Source organism: Manihot esculenta, chromosome 14 (assembly GCF_001659605.2).
Source record: "Manihot esculenta cultivar AM560-2 chromosome 14, M.esculenta_v8, whole genome shotgun sequence".
Classification (NCBI taxonomy): Eukaryota; Viridiplantae; Streptophyta; class Magnoliopsida; order Malpighiales; family Euphorbiaceae; genus Manihot; species Manihot esculenta.
The window spans coordinates 10423215-10443219 of NC_035174.2; the positions used below are offsets into that span (position 1 = coordinate 10423215).

Here is a 20005-nt window from a genome sequence, read left to right on the forward strand (position 1 = left end):
TGCTATTATTAACAGGTCAGTTCCTACATTTTTTAATCTTCCTACATTTTTAAATATCTATTAAAATATTCTTATCTTTTTTCATATATATTAAAACGTCTTTATCGTTTTTTTCGTTAACGAAATAGTCTCTTCTCCTTCTCCTTGTAAAAGAAAAAACAAAGAAAGAGAAAGACAATGATGATGAATAAGAAAAAAAAAATGAAAAAGAAGAAGAAAAATCTCCATCTCCATCACCTTTTCATCCTTAAACAAGAAAAATAAAAGAAGAATAGAAGAAAAATAAAAAAAAAAAAGAAAAAGAAGAAAAAAAAGAAGAGGAGGAAAAAGAATCGGAGGAGGAGAAAGAGAAGGAAAAGAAATTGGGTAATTTAGTCTTTTATTATATTTTTAACGGTAAAAATAGACAGAATGATTATTTTATTGACGGAAATAAAAGATAAATACGTTTTAATAGTTTTCTAAAATTGTAGGAATTGACTTATTAATAATGATAATATTTAGTGACTAAATTATAAATCTCTTTAAAATAAAATATTATATTTAGATTTATGTATTTATTAAAACTTTTGATAACATATTTAATTTAAAAATTATAAAACTCATCCCATCTAAGGTAGAATTTATATTAAACGGACATAACTTTATTTCAACTCAACTACAAATAAAAAAAATTATTTTAAAAAGAATAAATTCTAATTAAAATATATAAATAAAATTGAATTGATACAAATTTTCACTATTTTATTATAATTCAATTTAAAATCCAAACTAATAGAAGGAGATACTAATTTCCCTACTGGATCAATTGGATTAAAACAAAATCCACCTTCTCTGTGGAGTTGTAGTTTCTCCTGATTGGGCCGACAAGACAAACGGAAGCCAAACTGAAAGTGAGGCCCATAAGGGAATCGATATGCTGTGGCATCTTATGATTGGCTTAAAATTTTGTAACGAATATTTTACACCACAGGGTATCAATCCCCCATCCTTCTCTAAGCTCAAAAGTGGAGGGTCAAATCAAACAAAACCCTGATTGCTTGCTCATTGGATTATGCTCTACTAACACTATTCTGAGTCTTCTTTTTTCCTTGAAAAATGGCCTCTACATTCTTCAGGAGGCTGGCTAAGGCCGTTCCTACTGGATTTGGAGGGCAACTCAAGTCCAATTACGGTGCGTTTCGCATTCCTTTTGGAGCAATTGCTGCAGTTTCTGGCGGAATCTCCTATTTGTACTACTACTCATCTCCGAACTTGGTAATTTCTCACTATTCCCATCTGAATTACATCCAAATGTGCACTTGTGCAATTACATTACTTCTCTTATTTTATTCCAAACTTCGTGGAATCACCTTATTGAACTTTTGTATCGCTGGATCAGGATGTTTGTTTACACAATGTTTTTGCTTTGTTAGTCTTTCTTTTTGAATGAAATGTAATTTACATTATGCTGAATAGCATAGCAATAGCATTCGTATCCAGGATTTGGGATAACAATGGATTTCGTTTAAGCTAAGTATGTGCTTCACAAAATGGTTTGATTGGAATTCTATTGTTAAGTGGTTATTCTGGTTAATTAATTTACGTGTTCATTACTGGATAATGAATTTAAGTCGCCACTTTCTGTACACATGCACATATATAAAGGAAGTTCATCAAGGGTGGTGGTTCATGCTCATATAAGTTTCTGCTGCTATTTTATGTATGAATGTTTATAACATATGCTACATGAGATTTTGGAATTGATATTGTGGTTGATAAAGTTTTGAATTGTTTATATATGGACAAAATACTTGCTTGGTGTTTTTATTATGTATGTTAAAAGTGACCGAAATATTAAGAAATTAGTGCCAATTCATTTTGGAGTTCAATTTGGATTTTCTTTTTTTCTTTTTAGCTTTATAATTCAATTTCAGGGTGATATAAATGTCATCTTTAGATGAAATATTCTGGGGGAGTGAACGGATTATCAGTTTTCTTCTCTGATGCTAATTTAAGGATTTACCTCAAAGATGATTATAAATAGAGTATTGGGCTCTTCAATGTTTCTTTTAAGTCTAGAACTCATTTACTTCCATGCTTTCCAATAACAGGCTTATCTTGACCAAGTCAAAGAAGAGACAGGTCCAAAAGTCGGTCAGTCTCCTCCTCCTTTTCCTTTCTCTTTTCTTTGAAAACAGAAGATGCTATTTAGGAAATTTATGATTGGGAAGTAAGATTACTCGAGTTGATATGAGCAAATCATGACAGTGTTGCTAATCGTTAGACAAACACCATGTTAGATGCTACTGCCAAAAAGATAAAAATTATAACTAAGCCTTAATCATAAACTAATTGAGGTTAACTATTAGCGGTTTTTTTCACCATTCAGCTCCATTTGAGACCAGTTCCACATCAATATTCAGAGGTTGCAATTTTTGTTTTATACTACTTCCACCATTTCATTTTAGGTCTCTACTCTTCCTTTTTCTCTTCACTCCTACCACAAATTTGTTACATTTCTGTACATATGCATTTGGTTCTCTACTCTGGACATAACCAAACTATCTTAATTGACACTTTCTCGTATTTGCTGTATAGTTGTTTTAAAGTTTTTATGACTAGAGCATATCATATTTACCTTGAAGGTAATTTTAAATGGCCTTAAATAAACATATCATATTAGAATGTTTCTTTTCTAAACAATAGTAGATAGTCCCCAATAAAAATGCTAAACAAATCCCTGATGAATTTGATTAAGTTTTAGCGATTTAATCTAAAAGCCGAATGTGTATCCATTAAAGTAGCTGCTTTACCTCTACTGGTTTTTCCTTGTATATTGCAATCTCAGTCAGTGGATTCTTGTCTTTTCAGCTCTTAAACCAGATAAATGGATTGAATTTAAGTTGCAAGACACTGCAAGAGTTAGCCATAACACTCATTTGTTCAGGTATTACTCTTGGTTCATTCACATATTTTTTTGATATTAGTTGATTGGGACTTGCGAGTTTATGATCAACTCAAGAAGATTATAGCAGAGCTCAATCACTGAAAAACAATCCTGTGTGTATGAAGCTGTACCTGCTTAAATTGTTGTGCAACTCATTTTTGCCTCATATGAATGGACAACAGAGATCCTTTCCGCCCTTATGGATGTATATGGATAGAAATTTTGTTTTTAGTTGCTTCAGATATTTCACCTCATGGAATAAAAAATAACCTTGACATTGGGGTTTCAGATCCTATGTTTACATTCATTTGAATGCCTTGGAAAAGCTGGGTTCAACTTTCAAGTTACTTGAATTACTTCTGAAATAGTTTTCATTGGAATGCTAGAATTAAAAGTTCAATAATTTGCTAAAAGTAACCAAGTTTTCGCTTTCTCATGATATTGCCAAAATGTCAGGTTCTCATTTGATCCCTCTGCCAAGTTGGGTTTAGACATTGCCTCATGCATCCTTACAAGGTATGATTTCTTTTTCATACATGAGAAGAGTGCTTTCACACACTTTTTTTAGAATTCACTATTTGGGATCTACTGAAACATCGATTAAATATTGCTAGAACTACACTAGTGTATTCATTGTTTCATGTTGTTGTAACTGCAGGGCTCCATTAGAACTGGATGCTGAAGGAAAAACAAAATATGTCATACGCCCGTAAGTCTTCTTGTTTGAGATTCAAATTTGAATTTCCTTTTGCAACGTAGTGCTTGATTTGTTTTGGTTGTTTTTATTCATGGTGACTTTCTTTAGATGGATATGCGCTTTTACTGAAAACCTTTTCATGCGCTTTACCTTTCATTTGGTTGTATATGAGGTATTTTACATCTTAATATGCCCTCATGTAAGCTATTGCATAGAGCTGGCCACCCTATTGTGAAATTCCCCTTGAAATCCTTTTCAGCTAAACGTCCAATATATTTTCATTGCAACCCAGATTTTTCTATCCTAGCGACTTAAACCAAAACACACTCTACCCTTCTGAGTTGAAATCTAAGGCAAAGATATTAGATGCATTAGGGATTTGTAAAGAAAAAATAAAAAAATAAAAAAAAAAAAGAAGAAAAGGAAGTGTTAGCAGACTAGTTAAATGAAGTGACTACCTGTTAGATCATCAAGCGATAAAAAATCTCAAGTTTGGGGCAAGGGTGAGGGCCGAGCAAAATAGTAAATATTATCAATCCAAGTAGACCTCCTTGTAGCATGTGAGATTGGTTGAAGATGTTTGCTATTGCTTATTATTATTATTATAAAAAAGGGATTATTGGATGAAAAAATTCAAATCTTTATGAGCATTCATGATTATAGCCAAAATCTAAAATCTTGTATGGTAAAGCCAAATGTTTTCAATGTAATTATAGCCAAATTGAAGCCCGAGGGCTAAATTGAGTTTGAAAAGTTTAGTATAAATTACAATATGGTCTCTTAAACTTTGACAAAATTGACAACTTGATCAATTTTTTTCAAAATCATATAATTTAGTCTTTTACTATTTATTACATGTATAAATTGTCCCCTCCATTCAATTTTTTTTTCATATTACCCTTAATTTTAACAAAAATGACTCAAATACCATTTGCTATATTTTCAATATGTAACAGTTAAGTTCCTGAGATTTTATTTTATTAATAAAATAAACCCTTCATTTGAAATTTATATTTATGAAGTGAATATATTTTTTATTTATTATATATAATAAATATAGCGCAATACTATAATTAGTATATAATATCTGATGTTATTTCATAGACAAACAGTAACATATTCTATAATGTTTCAATGTAATGATAACATTTCATTGTGTCATAAGCTGAGTAGATGACTAATTATCAAAGCATATTTGTATGTAGGGCTAAAGAATTTGTCTATTTAAGTCTTATTATCTATTAACTGTAAGGAATTTAATTCTCATTTATAATTTTAGTATTTTGTAATATATAGTATACTAGTGGATTAGGAAAATTCTAATACGTTTGAAGCTTTAAAGATTAAAAATGGCCTTTTCATAATTTTAAAAATGATTGAAAATATTTTATTTTGGAATTTATGTGATTGAGATGCTAAATATAATTTTAAATTAATTTAATTTTTTAATAAAGGAAAGGGAGAACTTTTCTGGTTGTATATTCTTCCTGTGAAATGATGAGACAGTGTTGCTTGCAACAAGAGTGGTTTGCTTTTGGACTTGTCCAAAGTTAACTTTTAAATGTTGTTTGACTTCTATATTTAGGTATACTCCCATATCAGATCCAGATGCTAAGGGACATTTTGATTTATTAATTAAGGTATGCTGTTATTAATATGGGCTGTTATTTTTCCTCAACTTTTACCCTTCAGTTTAGACTTTTAAATATATTCTTTACTCATCATATAATTCCCAAATTCCCTTAATATTTTGTAGGTTTATCCTGAGGGCAAAATGAGTCAGCATTTTGCCAGCTTAAAGCCCGGTGATGCCATCGAAATTAAAGGGTAAGCTATTAACTTATATGAGTTCACAGAAATTTACTATATGCCATCTACAATATTGAAATTTATCTGCCTTGTGCAGGCCTATTGAAAAGCTTAGATATTCTCCCAATATGAAGAAACACATTGGCATGGTAAGAGCTGGTTGTCTAGAAAATTTGAAGCATATATCCAATCAATGTAGAGCCATGTTGGGACCATATGGGGACCAACAGCTCCCCTGTTAACTTGAAAGAAGAAACTTTATTTAATTAGCAAATCCTGTATAAATATATGAAGCCTATTAAAGAATTACTTAAATTTATTCAATGGTTTTAAATGATTCATTATAATTTAATATGCTTTTTAAAATTTTTTATGTGACACTATATATTGCTATTAGATCCATATGGCCGACTCCAACCAGTTTGAGATTAAGATTTTGTTGTTGTTGTTATTGTATATTAGCTTGTACTAATTAATTAAATATTGGATTTATTTTCGATGTAAAAATTATGACTTTTATTCAAATTGTAGACGTTTGGATTTGTAAATATTATTAATGTGGCAATTATTTGATGAATCTTTATCTATTAGGGCAAAGTGAAAACTTTCATTATTAGTTTTGTATATTCAAAGGGATTTTCTAATGAATTGGTGGTCGTATTACTTATTTTATTAATCTTGATAATTTGATTAATGAATTGCTCACTAAATTAATATATTCTGTGTGTGCATACACTCATATACAAATATGCCATTATAATATTTGTTAAGCACTTACAGGCTTAGTCTGGCAGTAAGTGTATCTGAGTAAATCTGAGAGGTCTCAGGTTCTACTCTCCCAATTCCCAATCCCCATTTCAAAAAAAAATATTTGTTAATATACGTATTCTATTCACTCAGGTTGCAGGTGGAACGGGCATTACACCAATGCTTCAAGTAATTGAGGCTATTCTTAAGAATCCCAATGACAACACGCAGGTCATTGTTATCTTCTGCAACCATTGCCTTCTGCTAAATTTGCATTTATTTCCGTCCCCTCACTGTTATAAATCTGAACATAATTCGTTGTCATGGATGGACTTGTTACAAAACTTTTTCATATAGCCATTTGTTTTTGTAGATCCAATCCATTTAAGAAACTTTCGTGTTGGATTCCCCAAAATCAATCTTGATGGGTTAATTATCTTAACAGGTTTCACTGCTTTATGCCAATATCTCCCCTGATGACATTCTACTTAAACAGAAGCTTGATTTCCTTGCTGCTAGCCATCCAAATTTCAAGGTATGAATTACTTGAGTTTTCAAAAATTGATTTGTAGCCGATAAAGTGTGTGTTTGTGCATTGAAAACTACTTGCTTTGTCTGTGCTAAAAAATTTGCAGGTATTCTACACAGTAGACAATCCATCAAAGAACTGGAAAGGAGGAACAGGATACATATCAAAGGATATGGTTGTGAAGGGCTTACCTGGTCCTAGTAATGATGCACTTATCCTGGTAAGTAAAATCTGCAGCTTAACCTTAAGAAGGATAGCTGGTTCAACTTGATGATTATTATATCTGTACTTCAGCTGTACTCCATTGATATGAGCATGTATTTTCTCTTTTTCGATGTGTTCATTCAATTTGATAACTAAAAAGTAGGTATTCTTATTTATCAAAATTGGTTTCACGTCATCTTATTATGTTTTTTTTTTTTCTTGAAATATCATTTATTCACACTTTTGGGCTATTATAATACATTTCTAGAAATAATTTTAATTGTCTATAAACCTAATGAACAGTCATGATGACTGGCAGACAAACAGAAAAAAGATAACCAAAACCTTTATTTTGTATCCTTTATTTGAGAAAAAAAATGCTTTATTCAAGCTATAATTGGATTTTATTTCTAGTCATTGTTGCTTCCTGACAGTCTGCTCATTTAACCTTTGGGAGCTGTCTACAATTCAGTTATGCGAAAATTATAATTAGGGAGCAGTTCCTCTTGACTATTCGCAGTAGAGTATTGAATATATTGATAGAATGATTAGACTATCATCATCAATAATTGCAGTTAATCTTAGACCTTCATGAATGACAAAATCTTAATCAGATGTAGAATAGCATTATTAGCATGTTTGTTCATTGATGCTTGTGCATTGTTTGTGGTACTTAACCATTGAAAAGGTTGGAAAAATCAATTAAATACCGGGTCACAAAAAGAAATTCTAGCTATTGGAAAACTTTGGTATTATCTGAAATACTAGCTCGATATGTGGACTTCAGAATTGTTGCATTATCTACCTTTCGCAAAGGTCCGATGAGATTATAACATGTTTTAAATGCCCAACTCTTGTTTGCTCATTCAGGTATGTGGACCCCCTGGAATGATGAAGCACATATCTGGTAATAAGGCTGAAGACTACTCACAGGGAGAGGTAGGAAATGGTGTTTCTATATTTTTTTCTTGTTCTGATTGGTTACACAATTATTAGTTTTTGATACAAGCTTCCTTTTATTCGCTATGTTGCAGCTTACTGGCATACTCAAAGAACTCGGATATACTGAGCAAATGGTTTACAAATTCTAATAAACACATTTAAGCATGTTAGGGAACCACTTCCCATGTTTCCAAATTTTGAATAATGGTCAACAGAAATATGTATGAAAACTTGCATTTCAATATGTGAAAATAATTGCAGATGATGCAGAGGCAGAGAATAGTCATTTTGAGTTCAACCCCATTTAAGGTTCATGATGTTTCATTGTTTCTGGTATCTTGAAACTTCAGACTAGATGAATTATGATTATAAACTTGTTGAACGACAAAAATGCAAACGTTTGTGTTATTTCATGTTTATGTTCAAATTTTAAATTTTGGATTATGAAGATAAATATTTTCAGTTGGTCAATTTTCACTATTAAACCACAAATATATTGTGGGGGAGAGGTTTTGAAAATAATTATCCATGACCATTGTTGTGGACCACATAGTTTTAAAGAATTGTTATTGTACCATGCAGTTTTTATTTTTTTATTTTTAAATAAAACTTGCATTCTTATGTATATTTTATATACGTAGGAAGATTAATTGTGTGGTTATTAAGAAAATACAATCCTTTTATTGGAATCAAAGAATTTAATCCACTAATTTTTTTCTATTAATGTTTTTTTAAAATATAAGAATTCATATCTTTTTTATCATATAAAATTTTAATTTTTTTAAAAAAATGAAATTATACATGAATTAGAATTTATTTCTTACAAAATAAATTATATATAAAAAAATATATTTCTCTATAAAAATAATAATTTCCTTAATTTATTAATTAGAGTTTAAATGGTTATAAAAAAACATAATCGATTCATTTTATATAAAAAGAATTTAAATGAATTTTTATAAAAATATGTATAATTTTATTTTTTTTATTGAAAATAAAAATTTTGTAAATTAAATAAACAAATAAATTTTTTCATTCTAGTAAAAAAAAATTAATTGAATTATTGTGAAGTTTTTTATTTTAAATAAGGGAAATATATTTTTCTATAATTTATTAATTATGGTTAACTTCAATTTGAAACATTAATTCATTTTATAATTCTACTCCTATGGATATGCCTAATAATTTACTTAATACCTAGAGTTTCTAGAAACTGTTGAGTCGATGCCAAGTGATTTTTTTTTTTTTTTTCTATATGGTTATAGATATTATCTTGTTCACGAATTGTCTTATTAAAGGGTAAGTACCAAATGCCTTCTTTTTTCTTTTTTTTTTCCTTATTCGTAAGACAAAGCTAAACACGTAATTTTGCTCAATTCCTACTCGCTACTGAGATGAGATGAAGTTCAATTCTAGGATTGTTTGTTCTGTTGTAAATGGAACACAGCTAAACCGACGGCATATTCCTAAGAAGATAGGTTTTTTTTTTTTTTTTAACAAGTCTAATATTTTACTTATTAACACTCATTAAATACATTATTCATTACTATTTAAAAAAAAAATCATATTTTCATTATATATATTTTTGTGTCTGGTTTATTTGTCAAGATTTTTAGCATTTTATTTGGCAGATTGAATACAAAACTTGGCAGCAGATGATAGCTAACAGACAAATAACTTGGTCATCGTCCTAAGCCAAAGTGTAAAACACTTGAACTTTATGGAACACTCTCCTAATTTTTGTTGCCAAACACAACTTAAACGGCTGCTTCCTAGCTAATTGTCAAGCACATACACACGATGGAATGGAATCATGAGCTAGTTGTCATGCAATGGATGATTAGGTATCATCGGATATACATGTATTTTAATTTTATTAGGTCCAAAAATAAGGAGAGTTTGGTAAAATGCATACAGATTCCATCTCATGATTGGTTTCTCTTATGCCTCTTTTTGTCATTTTCCTCTCTCTAACCCTTCTTATAATGCCAAAATTTCTAACATCCTGTAGTTGGAGTTTCTTGCACCAACCAAACACTCTTCTACACCATTTCTCTACCTCATAGACCATCATCTAATACAGTCCATAACAGAATCAGAGAGAGAAAGAGAGTGAAGAAGAAGAAGGAGGAGATGGAGGTTGGCAGCCTGCAGAGGTCAACAACGTCCTTTAGAAGACAAGGATCCTCAGGATTGGTGTGGGATGACAAGTTATCAGGAGAATTGAAGCAGAACAAAGAAAAGGTAGAAATGATGAAACGAAGCCGCTCTGCCGGAGGAGTTATCTACCGGACGGTCAAGGTTTCATCTTCGCCGAACGTCGACCCTCCATCTCCTAAAGTGTCTGGTTGTGGGTTGTGTGGCATTTTTGGCAAGCCTGTTTCTACCCATCAACGAAAATCTTTTAAACGTTAAATTACTATTCCTGATCTGTACGTACTTGTTCTGGATTTATATACAGTTTTCATGGAAAAAAAAAAAAAAGATTACCCAAAAGGAAGGAATTTGCTTCTTGTTCTTGATCAATACATGCGTGCTTCTTTCTAGTTAGACTTTGTTTAATTAGGTGGAATAATTCAGTTAAAAAGTTTAAAATTTTAAAAGATATAAAAAAATTGATATTTTTTAAAAAAATTTTAAGAAATTATAATTTATTTTTTTTCAATAGGATACATTCATTATATACACTTTAATTAATTATCTATAAATTTTGATATAAAATATTTAATTTAATAATTATTAAATTCATCCTCCAATGTGATCGAGTTTATAAAAATATAATTTTATAAGGAAAAAGAAAATGTTATAATAATTTGATAGAAACATGATGATGAGATAAAGATGAGGTAAGCAATAAAGATAAAGATAAGCTAAAACATTAATTAATTAATTAATTAATATATCTTCATTAATTTTATTGAGAAGTAGTGGGCCCGGCGGCTTTTGATTACTACAAATGATGATATGGAGATCAGGATTAAGAATTCTGGTGAGTGTAATTACGATACATTTATTTATCTCATATTAAAATTTTTTTTTTAAATAAAAATCGAAAATTAGGGAAATAAAATAAAATATAAAATTTTTTATATTTATTTAAATATATTTATTACCATTTTAAATTTGTTATTGTTATTTTAAAAAATTTTATAATATTTTAATTTAAATATTTTTTAATAATTCAATTCATTTTCTCATTTTTAAGGCTTTGAAGAGATGAATTACTAAAATAAAATAAAATAAATTCTGTATGTACATAAAGGAATTTTACTCTGAAACCATATGTAAATATTCAAATGAAATTAAAAAAAAAAAAAACAATCAGTTCTCCAAAGCTCTTTGAACTTTGGTCTTAAATACTAAAATGTAAAGATTGTCCATTGAGAAATAAAGGAAACAACCAGTTGAATGGGTCACAAATGACCCAAAACTTGAGCCCACAATGCAATGCCAGGCCGGCCCATACACTTTATCAAATTCCTGCATCATCATCCATTTCAATCACAATTTACTACTTTTTATTTAATTATTTCATAAACTAATAATAGAAAAAACAAATAATTATATATTATCAAAATTTAATTAAATTTTTAAAAAATATAATATATAAATATAAATAATTTTTATTTAGATTGAATGAGTTTATAGGGGTGATCACTCGGTTGGTTCAATTTAAAATCAAATCGATTGAATAAATTGAAAATTAAAATTTTAATATTTATGAAAAGTGAACTGATTTTGATTAGAAATCGAATCAAACTGAATTTATCTAATTCGATTCAATTCGTTTTAGTTTGATTAATTTAAATTTTTAATAAATTTTTTATTTTTTACACTTTATTTTTATTTTTAATATTTTAAAATTTAATTAAAATATTTTTAATCTTAATATGATTTAATCTCTACTATTACCATTAAATCGGTTCGATTTAAATTTTTTGATTTTTTTCTGATTAAAACCGAATCAAACTGAAATAATTTAAATTTTTGAAATTAAAAATTGAATCGAATCGAAATGAATAAAAAATCAAACTGAATTTTCAAATTAATTCAGTTCGATCGATTTTTTCGGTTTGAATCGAATAACGCTAATCCCTAATTTACAGTAGAGAGAGATTAATTGATTATTAGTCTATAATTGTGTTGTTAATTATTAATTAGCATCACATGGGATGCTGGATCCATTGTGTATATTATTATTCCTTAATATTTAACAATTGATAAAAAATGGAAGGCGAAAGGGTGATTAGGGTTCTAACAGTATTCTATATACAATCAAAGAATTTGATGTTTTGTTTAGTTATGCAATTAATAAATTTTATTAACCCAATTCAATTATTTTTTAAAATATTTCTTAAAAAATAAAAAATATTTTTAAAACTTTAAGAATTTTTTTAAAATTAACAAAAATTTAATAATATATCTTTTATTTTTCAACAACAATTGAATAATGGGAAATGATTTTTTTTTTTTAAATTATGAAAAATATTCTACTGGAAATTTTCGAATACAGTTTCATTCGAAAGAAAATTCTAAAAAGAAACGCCAAGAAAATAATTTCATTCGAAAAATCCATATCGCTGCCTATTTTCTTCTAATAACCAAACAACAACTTCAAATTAGAAATGAAAATGCCGGAAAAAAACGTACCTTCTTGATGTTGAACGCCATGTGTTTAGAGCTAAATTTATCCAAGCTATCATAAGTCCTCCTCGCACACCTGAAGGCACGAACTTGCATAGATCCAGGCATATCCGTCACTAATACCTTCACCTGAAGAAATGAAGCCACCGATCCTATATTCGTTTCCACATGAGACACCGACTTTCTCGCCTCCACCATTCCTCCCTCCGCCACCCTTGCACCGCCATGCACGGTTTCTTGATAATTTCTCGATTTTCTTGACGAGAAGTTACGTGACAACACAGCATTATTCGTAACAACATTTGGCTGGTGGTTGGTTTTTTGCCTGTGAGAAATTTTAGTGGCGGACATGTAGAAACTCATGATGAAGCCTTTCTTTTGCTTCTCATGAGTAGCCATTTTTTATTCTCTTAAGAGGGTATGTGTTTGTATTTGTGTAGTGAAGTAATTAATCCAAAATGCAGGTTTTATATAGGAAGATGAAGCGTTTGGAATCATGACCAAAAGGAAAATAGCCATTAAAATAATGTTGAACAGAAAGTTGGTGAGATAAAATAAACTTTATATAGTAACAAACCCATGTGTTGCTGCCTGTAATCAAGCTCAATAAAGCTGTGTATTGCTTTGTGAACGATTTGATGTATTTTTTTTGTTTTGTTTTCTTTTGTACTGATTAATGGTTCTTAGTCCAATTTCATTCAATTGGTCTAAACTCATATTATTCACTTGATTGTCTTAAATATCGTTGCATGTGTTAATTATTGATTTAATTTATGTCATATATAAAAATTTTTTAGTTAATTTTATTAATTTTAAAAATTTACTATTTAATCTCATCTTTAAAATTTTAAATTAATAACAAAATTATTTAGTTGTTAAAACTGATCTATACTTTTTTTTGTGTTAATTTTTATAAAATACGTGAACATGAAATAAAAACAAGCTAATAAATTTTTAAAAAACACAAGGAGCTGATGGTAATTTCTCCATTTTTATTATCCAAATTTGTAGCAAATGGGTTAGTTTTAGGACAGTCATCAGGCCTAGCACATATGATATGGACCCAGGACCCCCTCCCTTTAATAGGATGCCAACAAAAAAGAATCAAATCATGAATTCTATATATTCATTGTAGAATTCCTTGAAGCATAATTTCTTTCATGTTAAATCAATTCATTCACCAATCTTTTCACAAATAGAATAATAATCATACCCCAATGGAACTAAATTGGGCAATGGACATTCTCATAACTAATCAAATTATTGATGTCTAATTAATTTTGTACGTTTGGATGTATTCATTCTAGTAGTAAATTTTCTTATTCATATTGTTAATCAATATTTTTTACATATGGTAGCGTGACAACGACTTTTAAATTTTACTGTAAATTATATAATATTTAAAAATGTATTAAAAAATCAGTGGATCTTAATTTTTATAATGCGATTATTTTGATTTTAATTTTATTTCTTAATTTTTAATCATTCAAAAATAAAGCGCGGTTCGATTTTATAATGCAATTATTTCGATTTTAATTTTTTTTCTTAATTTTAATCATTCAAAAATAAATTGTCATTCGATTTTAATTTCTACCTAGTTTTTAAAATTTGATCTTCACATTCGGATCAAACGGGGCTCAGCATGTGCAGACCTTAAAATTTCCTGCAAGTAGTTAACTTTCGATTGTAAGTCAGTTTTCTTTTATTATTTGGTCTCTCAATCTTAAAGATGATTAAAATATTTTTTAACAGTCAATTAATTAATCATTCGTTTAATTTTAATCATTAAATTATATTATATAAAATCTAAAATATTTTTAAATAATTAATAAATTTTTTATAAAATTAAAAAATCAACGTATAAATTTTTTAAAATATAAAAATTAAATAGTACAATATTTAAAAATTAAAATCAATAAATTGATTAATGAGGAGATCATTTAATAAGTTTTTTTAAAATTACGTTAGAACTTGAAATCAAAGCTAAAAATTAAAAAAAATTATTGTTAAAATTAATTTTTTTAATTATAGTGATTAAATATTATTGTTAAAATTAATGAAAAATTAATTAATATATTTTTTAAAATATTTAAAATATTTTAATATATTTTTAAAAATCGTAAAACTAATTAATTTTATAACATAAAAACTAAATATTAATTTCCCTAAAAAACACAAGTTAATTGACTGCTCAGCTGCTTCAAGGAAACTGCATTCAGTTTCGCATTCCAATCATCCTATATCTTGTTGGGCAGGATGGATCATAGACCTTGGGCCTTTGATAAATGGATCATGAATTTAGATCGTTGGCCAAGTTATATAGGCTTCTTTAATAATAAATTCAATTAGTTATGTTATTATTTCTTTTAAATTCTTTTTATTTGGGAAAAATAATTTATATTTAAAAAAATAATAAAATAATTTATATTTTATTATTTAATTTTAATTTAAAAAATAAAATTTATTAATAAATTTATATATAAATATTTTAATAAAAATTTCAAAGGTAAAAAATGATTTTTTTTTTAATTAAAAAAATATTTTCTGTTAATTAAATCATTTAAATATTCTAAATATTAACAAATATTTTTTAAAAATAAAAGTAGCCTTAATCTAAACTTTATTATGTATCATACTTTGACGATTGAGCAATTGTCAATTATATGCACTTTTACTCTCATTATGTTCAACATCAACCTCAATCAATGAAAATTTTCTATATAACACAAAAAAAAAAAAAAAAAAAAAATTGAAAACTTTGAATTAAGACGCGGAAGCAAATTATGTGGGATGGCCATATTAAGACGTGGAAGTGAAGCTGCCAAAGTCTAAATCATTTCTTAATACAATAATTTATGGATGGATTTTGTGGCAGATAATTACACTATTTGCAAGTTTGACTCATATTTTAAAATTCAATTAACAGTTATTTTCAAATTAGATTAAATATAGATTAGTTATATTTATATTATAAAATTCATTTATAGAAAACTTAATAATCTTTTACACAAGCAAATTGAGAATTAATTGTTTGACAAGAATTTAAGGATGTCGTTTTCGGTACGTATTCCCGACATAAATAATTTTATAAAAAAAAATTAAATAAATTATTATAAAATATAAAAAAGAATTTAAATAAATTATTATAAAATTATTCATAATTTTTTCTCTATATATAATGAAAAATTTTTAAATTAAAAATTTTTAAATAATTTTACTCTAAATAAAAATTTTATAAAAAAAATTAATTGAATTAAATTTTTATAAAATAAGAATTTAAAATTTGATTGTACTTAGGAGAAAGAATCAAAGAAGCATCCATCTTACCAAAGCACTTGACGATATGAAAATCTACATTAAAATTTTTAAAATATAAAAAATGATTTAATATTTCATTTGATTAAAAATTTTTTTTTTCATTGACTATTTTTTAAATGTTTCAAACGTTAAAACCAATAAAAAAAAAATTTCTGTAAAAACAGTCTTAATTGGAGTAACACTGGGCTCCAACATGTCCAAAACGTTGATTCTGAGTAGTTGGGCGTGCGATTTTGATTCTGAACAAATCATTTGAATTTGATGTTGTAATATGAGCAATTGAAAAAGAAAGATGCATGCATAAGGGTTTGTGGTAGGTGTCAGTGAGCTACTTACATTTTCTCTCTGTAGCCAACCCAACCTTGTCCGCTTATTAGCATGTGGTTCTTAGTCCTGGGTTCCCTTTTTCAAATCCAAATTCCCTTTTTGTTTCTACACTTTATTTGGTGCTGTAATTTAAAATGTAACTGGGATTTTTAGAGGGAAATTGCTTCTTTTATAAGAAATCCAATATTGATAATAATAAGTATATACAGCTCATGGTTGATAATTATACGAATACTACATCTAATCGACATCTGCAGTTTGTCTTAACAAACACTTTCGATCATGGTCCAAGTCCGTATGTATACTAGCCTAGTAACTGGGTTGGAGCTGGACCACCAAAATTCAGTATGCAACTGTAGAGAGATCAAGCACAATGAAGATAATCTTCCTGCAGGTGCATATTAGGCGTAGAAGTGTTCGTTTTCCTTGGTACAGCTTGTTGAATCTGCTTCTTCTGCTCCTGTTGGATATTGCAGTTCATGAGTGAGCAAGAGTGAATTGCCTCTCCAGCCAGTGGAATCACAGGAAGAACCTCGCAGTTGCAAATTTCTATCATGAAGCCATCTGGGTCATGGAAAAATATCTGATCTATATAGATTACACCCTCTTGAACTCTTCTCTTCTCGTATTCTATCTTCATATCCTTCAATATTTTCTCCACTGTTGTCATGTTCTCACACTGCACAGAACTGCCATTGATTACTTGCCATAAAACAAAAATTTTCTTTTGGTTTCTGGAGAAAGAGAGAGAAGAGATATGTATACTTGGAAAGAGATGTGGTTGTCCTTGGGATTAATTTGCCTAATCTTGGGCATGTTCTCAGGATCTTCAGATTGCAGTAGGTGAATGCCAATGCCATAGCTGAACAACCTAGATAAAGGCAGAAAGGAAACAAAAAGAAAAAACAAAAATCAACCAAATATATAATCAAAGCTCATGCTTCCAAGAAAACGAATAACTTGATTTTTATGGATAAATACCAGGCACCATCAAAATCAAAGGAGCCAGGCCTCCTGATAGGAAAAAACCCAAGAACGTTTCGGTAGAAATGGAGAGATTTCTCAAGTGATCTACAAACAATCGAGATGTGATTCAAAGACTTGAGCTGCAGAGGGTTATTCACCAACTTGTCCTTCATAATTTTCTGTGGAAATCAAAGAACAAGTGTAACAAAATGGACGTTTGAGGGTAAAAGATATAAAAATTCAGAGGAAATGGGTGTAGCAGAGAGGAGATGCTGAAGAGATTTTCACGGCTCTTCACTCATATATATATAGAAAAAGGGTGATGTTAGGACATGGAGGGTTCTATTTTCTGCATGTGCATTTAAAATTTTGAGGTGAGTTTTGAGGATAGTGATATCCTATTACACGTAGATTCCACGTTTGTGGCAAATGACTAAGTTTTGCTTTTGGGACTCCTCTATAGACTATTCAACAGGCTGTGCTTTCGTGGATGTTTCCCTCTCATGTCTATCTCTCCAACTGTCTCCCCCGCTACCATTTATCCAGCAAATATACTTACTTCTCATTTTAATATATCGCCTGTTCGGCAACAATTTTGTAAATATTATTTAATGCTTATATTTAATGATTGAAATAAAAAATTAATTTTTATAACATTTGATTAATTACAATCAGAATAATTAACTACTAGAACTGTTGTCGAACTCTCACCTTGCATGCCTAAGTGCAACAAATATTCTACCACTTTACTACATTTCAAGAGGAAATAAAAAACCACTTAGGATCGTGTAATATTAAATTAAATATATATAATATATAGAGAGAGCTGGAAAAAAATGTGGTTGTCTTTGGGATATTGACATTGTCAGAGTCATCAGATTCCAGGAGATGTATGCCAAAGCCGTAACTTAACATATTCAATTTGCATTAACAACCAGCATATGATTACGCAAACGAGTAACCAATCTGGCCTAAATTCAACGAGGACACTTAATATTAACGTGTCTTTCATGGTATTTGTATTTGTTATATATTAATTATTTTTATATATAATATTATAATAATTCTTCTATTATAACAAAATAAAATTAAGAATGAGTCAATTTTCTCATTATAAATAAAATATTATAAATATAATAATTGTGATGTTAAAATTAAATTAATGACGTGGTTAGAAAAGAGTTATTCTGATTGACTGGAATCTGCAATAAAGAAAGTATGAGACGTGAGAGCTCTTCCGATATTAAGTCAGTATTTTGAAAGATAGAAAGAATGGAATAAATTACTTAGATTTTGAGTGGTATTAAAAATAACATATTTTTATTTCTGCAATTATTCTCATTTTATACAGTAAGAATATAGAAATAAATATAATATTTTTTGAGAATTCAACGATGATGTTGCTGGTTATTCAACAAGTGATATTGTCGGCTGATAAGTTGGTAATTCCACAATTTTAGGTGAAAAGAGATATATATGATGACGGTGACTCTATGTCGAGACTCGATCCAGTAGGGAAATGGACGAGTCATGACAGTGATCCTAATGTTAAAGGGTCTGTATCTCATTTTTTCGGGCGAGACTGCACTTTCTCACTTGTCATATTTATGCACGTGATCTTTATCTTGGTGAAAACTCATAACTTATTAAGGACAAATATTATGTAACATTAGAAATCTCTCTACTAGTCTTTATTTCTTTATATTCAAAGGAAACAACCATTTGACTGATTTGGATTCTATTTTAATCTGGTTCAATCATGGTTTTAATTTAAATTTTGAGTTTCTTTTAAATAATCAAATTTCAATTTGAAATTTGACTATAGACGGTAAGAATTTAATTTTGTCTTACATGTAAAGTTGAAGCGTAAAATTCAATTTCGTTACATGCAAAGTTGAAGCCTAAAATCCAATCCAAATTTCAGATTTTTATATTATCATGTGAAGATTGATATTATCTGATGAATCTCTTTCTCCTCCTACTCCATGATCGATCATGATAGATCTGGTTTTTTTCTTGGTCCATTATATGGGTTCATCAAATGGGTCTCTCAATATTCTATTTGATGAAAGGATCTGCAAAATAAGAAAAAACGGTCAGGGGTCTACCGGGGATGTCCCGATGGAGACCCTCCGATGTTCAAGTCAGATTTTATGAATAAGAGTGGTATATTTAGGCAAGAGTTGCAGAGAGAAAATAAAAATAGAGTCCCCCAAAGGAGAGAAGAAGAAGAAGAAGAAGAAGAAGAACCTCCACTTTTTTCCCCTGTGATGTATATCTGCCTCCCTGTTACAATGCTAGTTGTCTCTGTCACTCAGCTCCGTACGTACGAATGTGTCAGGGCTCCTTACCACGCCAGGCGGCCATTTAATTCTCTCCAGTGCGCATGTGGGTAGGGCTGCGAGGTGTTTGGGCCTATTATTCTTTCCCACATCACTTCAATGGGTTGAACTTCTTCTTATTGGACCTGAGCTCATGGTGGACCTGGCCTACTCCGCGTGTCCGGATCGAGATCTGAAACGCTGGGTCGGTCTTACTTAAGGAGGACTTGATGGGCTTTGGGCTATTGTTCTCCTCTTGGGCCCAGCCTCGCTCAGGGCAAAGGAAGCCCGGCGGTCATCAATTGCCCCTTTACCTCCTCGGTAGTTATTACATGAGTGGCGAGGGGGTAAATCCTTGAATTCTATATATGACCGCATGGCCCGAGAACTGCTCCTATCAAAAGCGTTTTTTCCTTGCCTTTTTATTTCTTTGTCTTTCTATTTTGATGTTTGAATGTATGGCGATCTGGAGATGTGTATTTGATGATGAATGATATTTCACCTCGGCCTGTGCCTCATCATTATTTTCTACTCAGACTGTCTTCTGGCTTTGTCAATTTTACTTACTTGAT

The 20005-nt window shown here is 29.4% G+C and overlaps 4 protein-coding genes across 4 annotated transcripts; 2 read left to right on the plus strand and 2 right to left on the minus strand.

The window, feature by feature from the left end:
* Positions 1–1002: 1002 nt before the first annotated feature.
* LOC110600354 (NADH-cytochrome b5 reductase-like protein) lies at positions 1003–8270 on the plus strand. The gene is made up of 13 exons (XM_021737194.2): positions 1003–1257; positions 2094–2136; positions 2854–2929; positions 3386–3445; positions 3588–3638; positions 5212–5266; positions 5383–5453; positions 5533–5584; positions 6336–6413; positions 6628–6717; positions 6818–6931; positions 7786–7854; positions 7950–8270. The coding sequence occupies exons 1-13, from the start codon at positions 1099–1101 to the stop codon at positions 8004–8006; spliced, it is 975 nt and encodes a 324-aa protein (XP_021592886.1). The 5' UTR covers positions 1003–1098; the 3' UTR covers positions 8007–8270.
* A 1466-nt stretch (positions 8271–9736) lies between these two features.
* Positions 9737–10272, plus strand: LOC122721778 (MAPK kinase substrate protein At1g80180-like). The gene has a single exon (XM_043950689.1). The coding sequence runs from the start codon at positions 9991–9993 to the stop codon at positions 10270–10272; it is 282 nt and encodes a 93-aa protein (XP_043806624.1). The 5' UTR covers positions 9737–9990.
* An 810-nt stretch (positions 10273–11082) lies between these two features.
* Positions 11083–12956, minus strand: LOC110600355. The gene is made up of 2 exons (XM_021737195.2): positions 12508–12956; positions 11083–11337 (listed from the first exon to the last, which is right to left on the minus strand). Exons 1-2 carry the CDS (start codon positions 12898–12900, stop codon positions 11179–11181), a joined length of 552 nt encoding a protein of 183 aa, XP_021592887.1. The 5' UTR covers positions 12901–12956; the 3' UTR covers positions 11083–11178.
* A 3350-nt stretch (positions 12957–16306) lies between these two features.
* LOC110600206 (metallothiol transferase FosB) lies at positions 16307–17414 on the minus strand. The gene is made up of 3 exons (XM_021737001.2): positions 17128–17414; positions 16912–17017; positions 16307–16825 (listed from the first exon to the last, which is right to left on the minus strand). Exons 1-3 carry the CDS (start codon positions 17283–17285, stop codon positions 16511–16513), a joined length of 579 nt encoding a protein of 192 aa, XP_021592693.1. The 5' UTR covers positions 17286–17414; the 3' UTR covers positions 16307–16510.
* Between the last annotated feature and the right edge of the window lie 2591 nt (positions 17415–20005).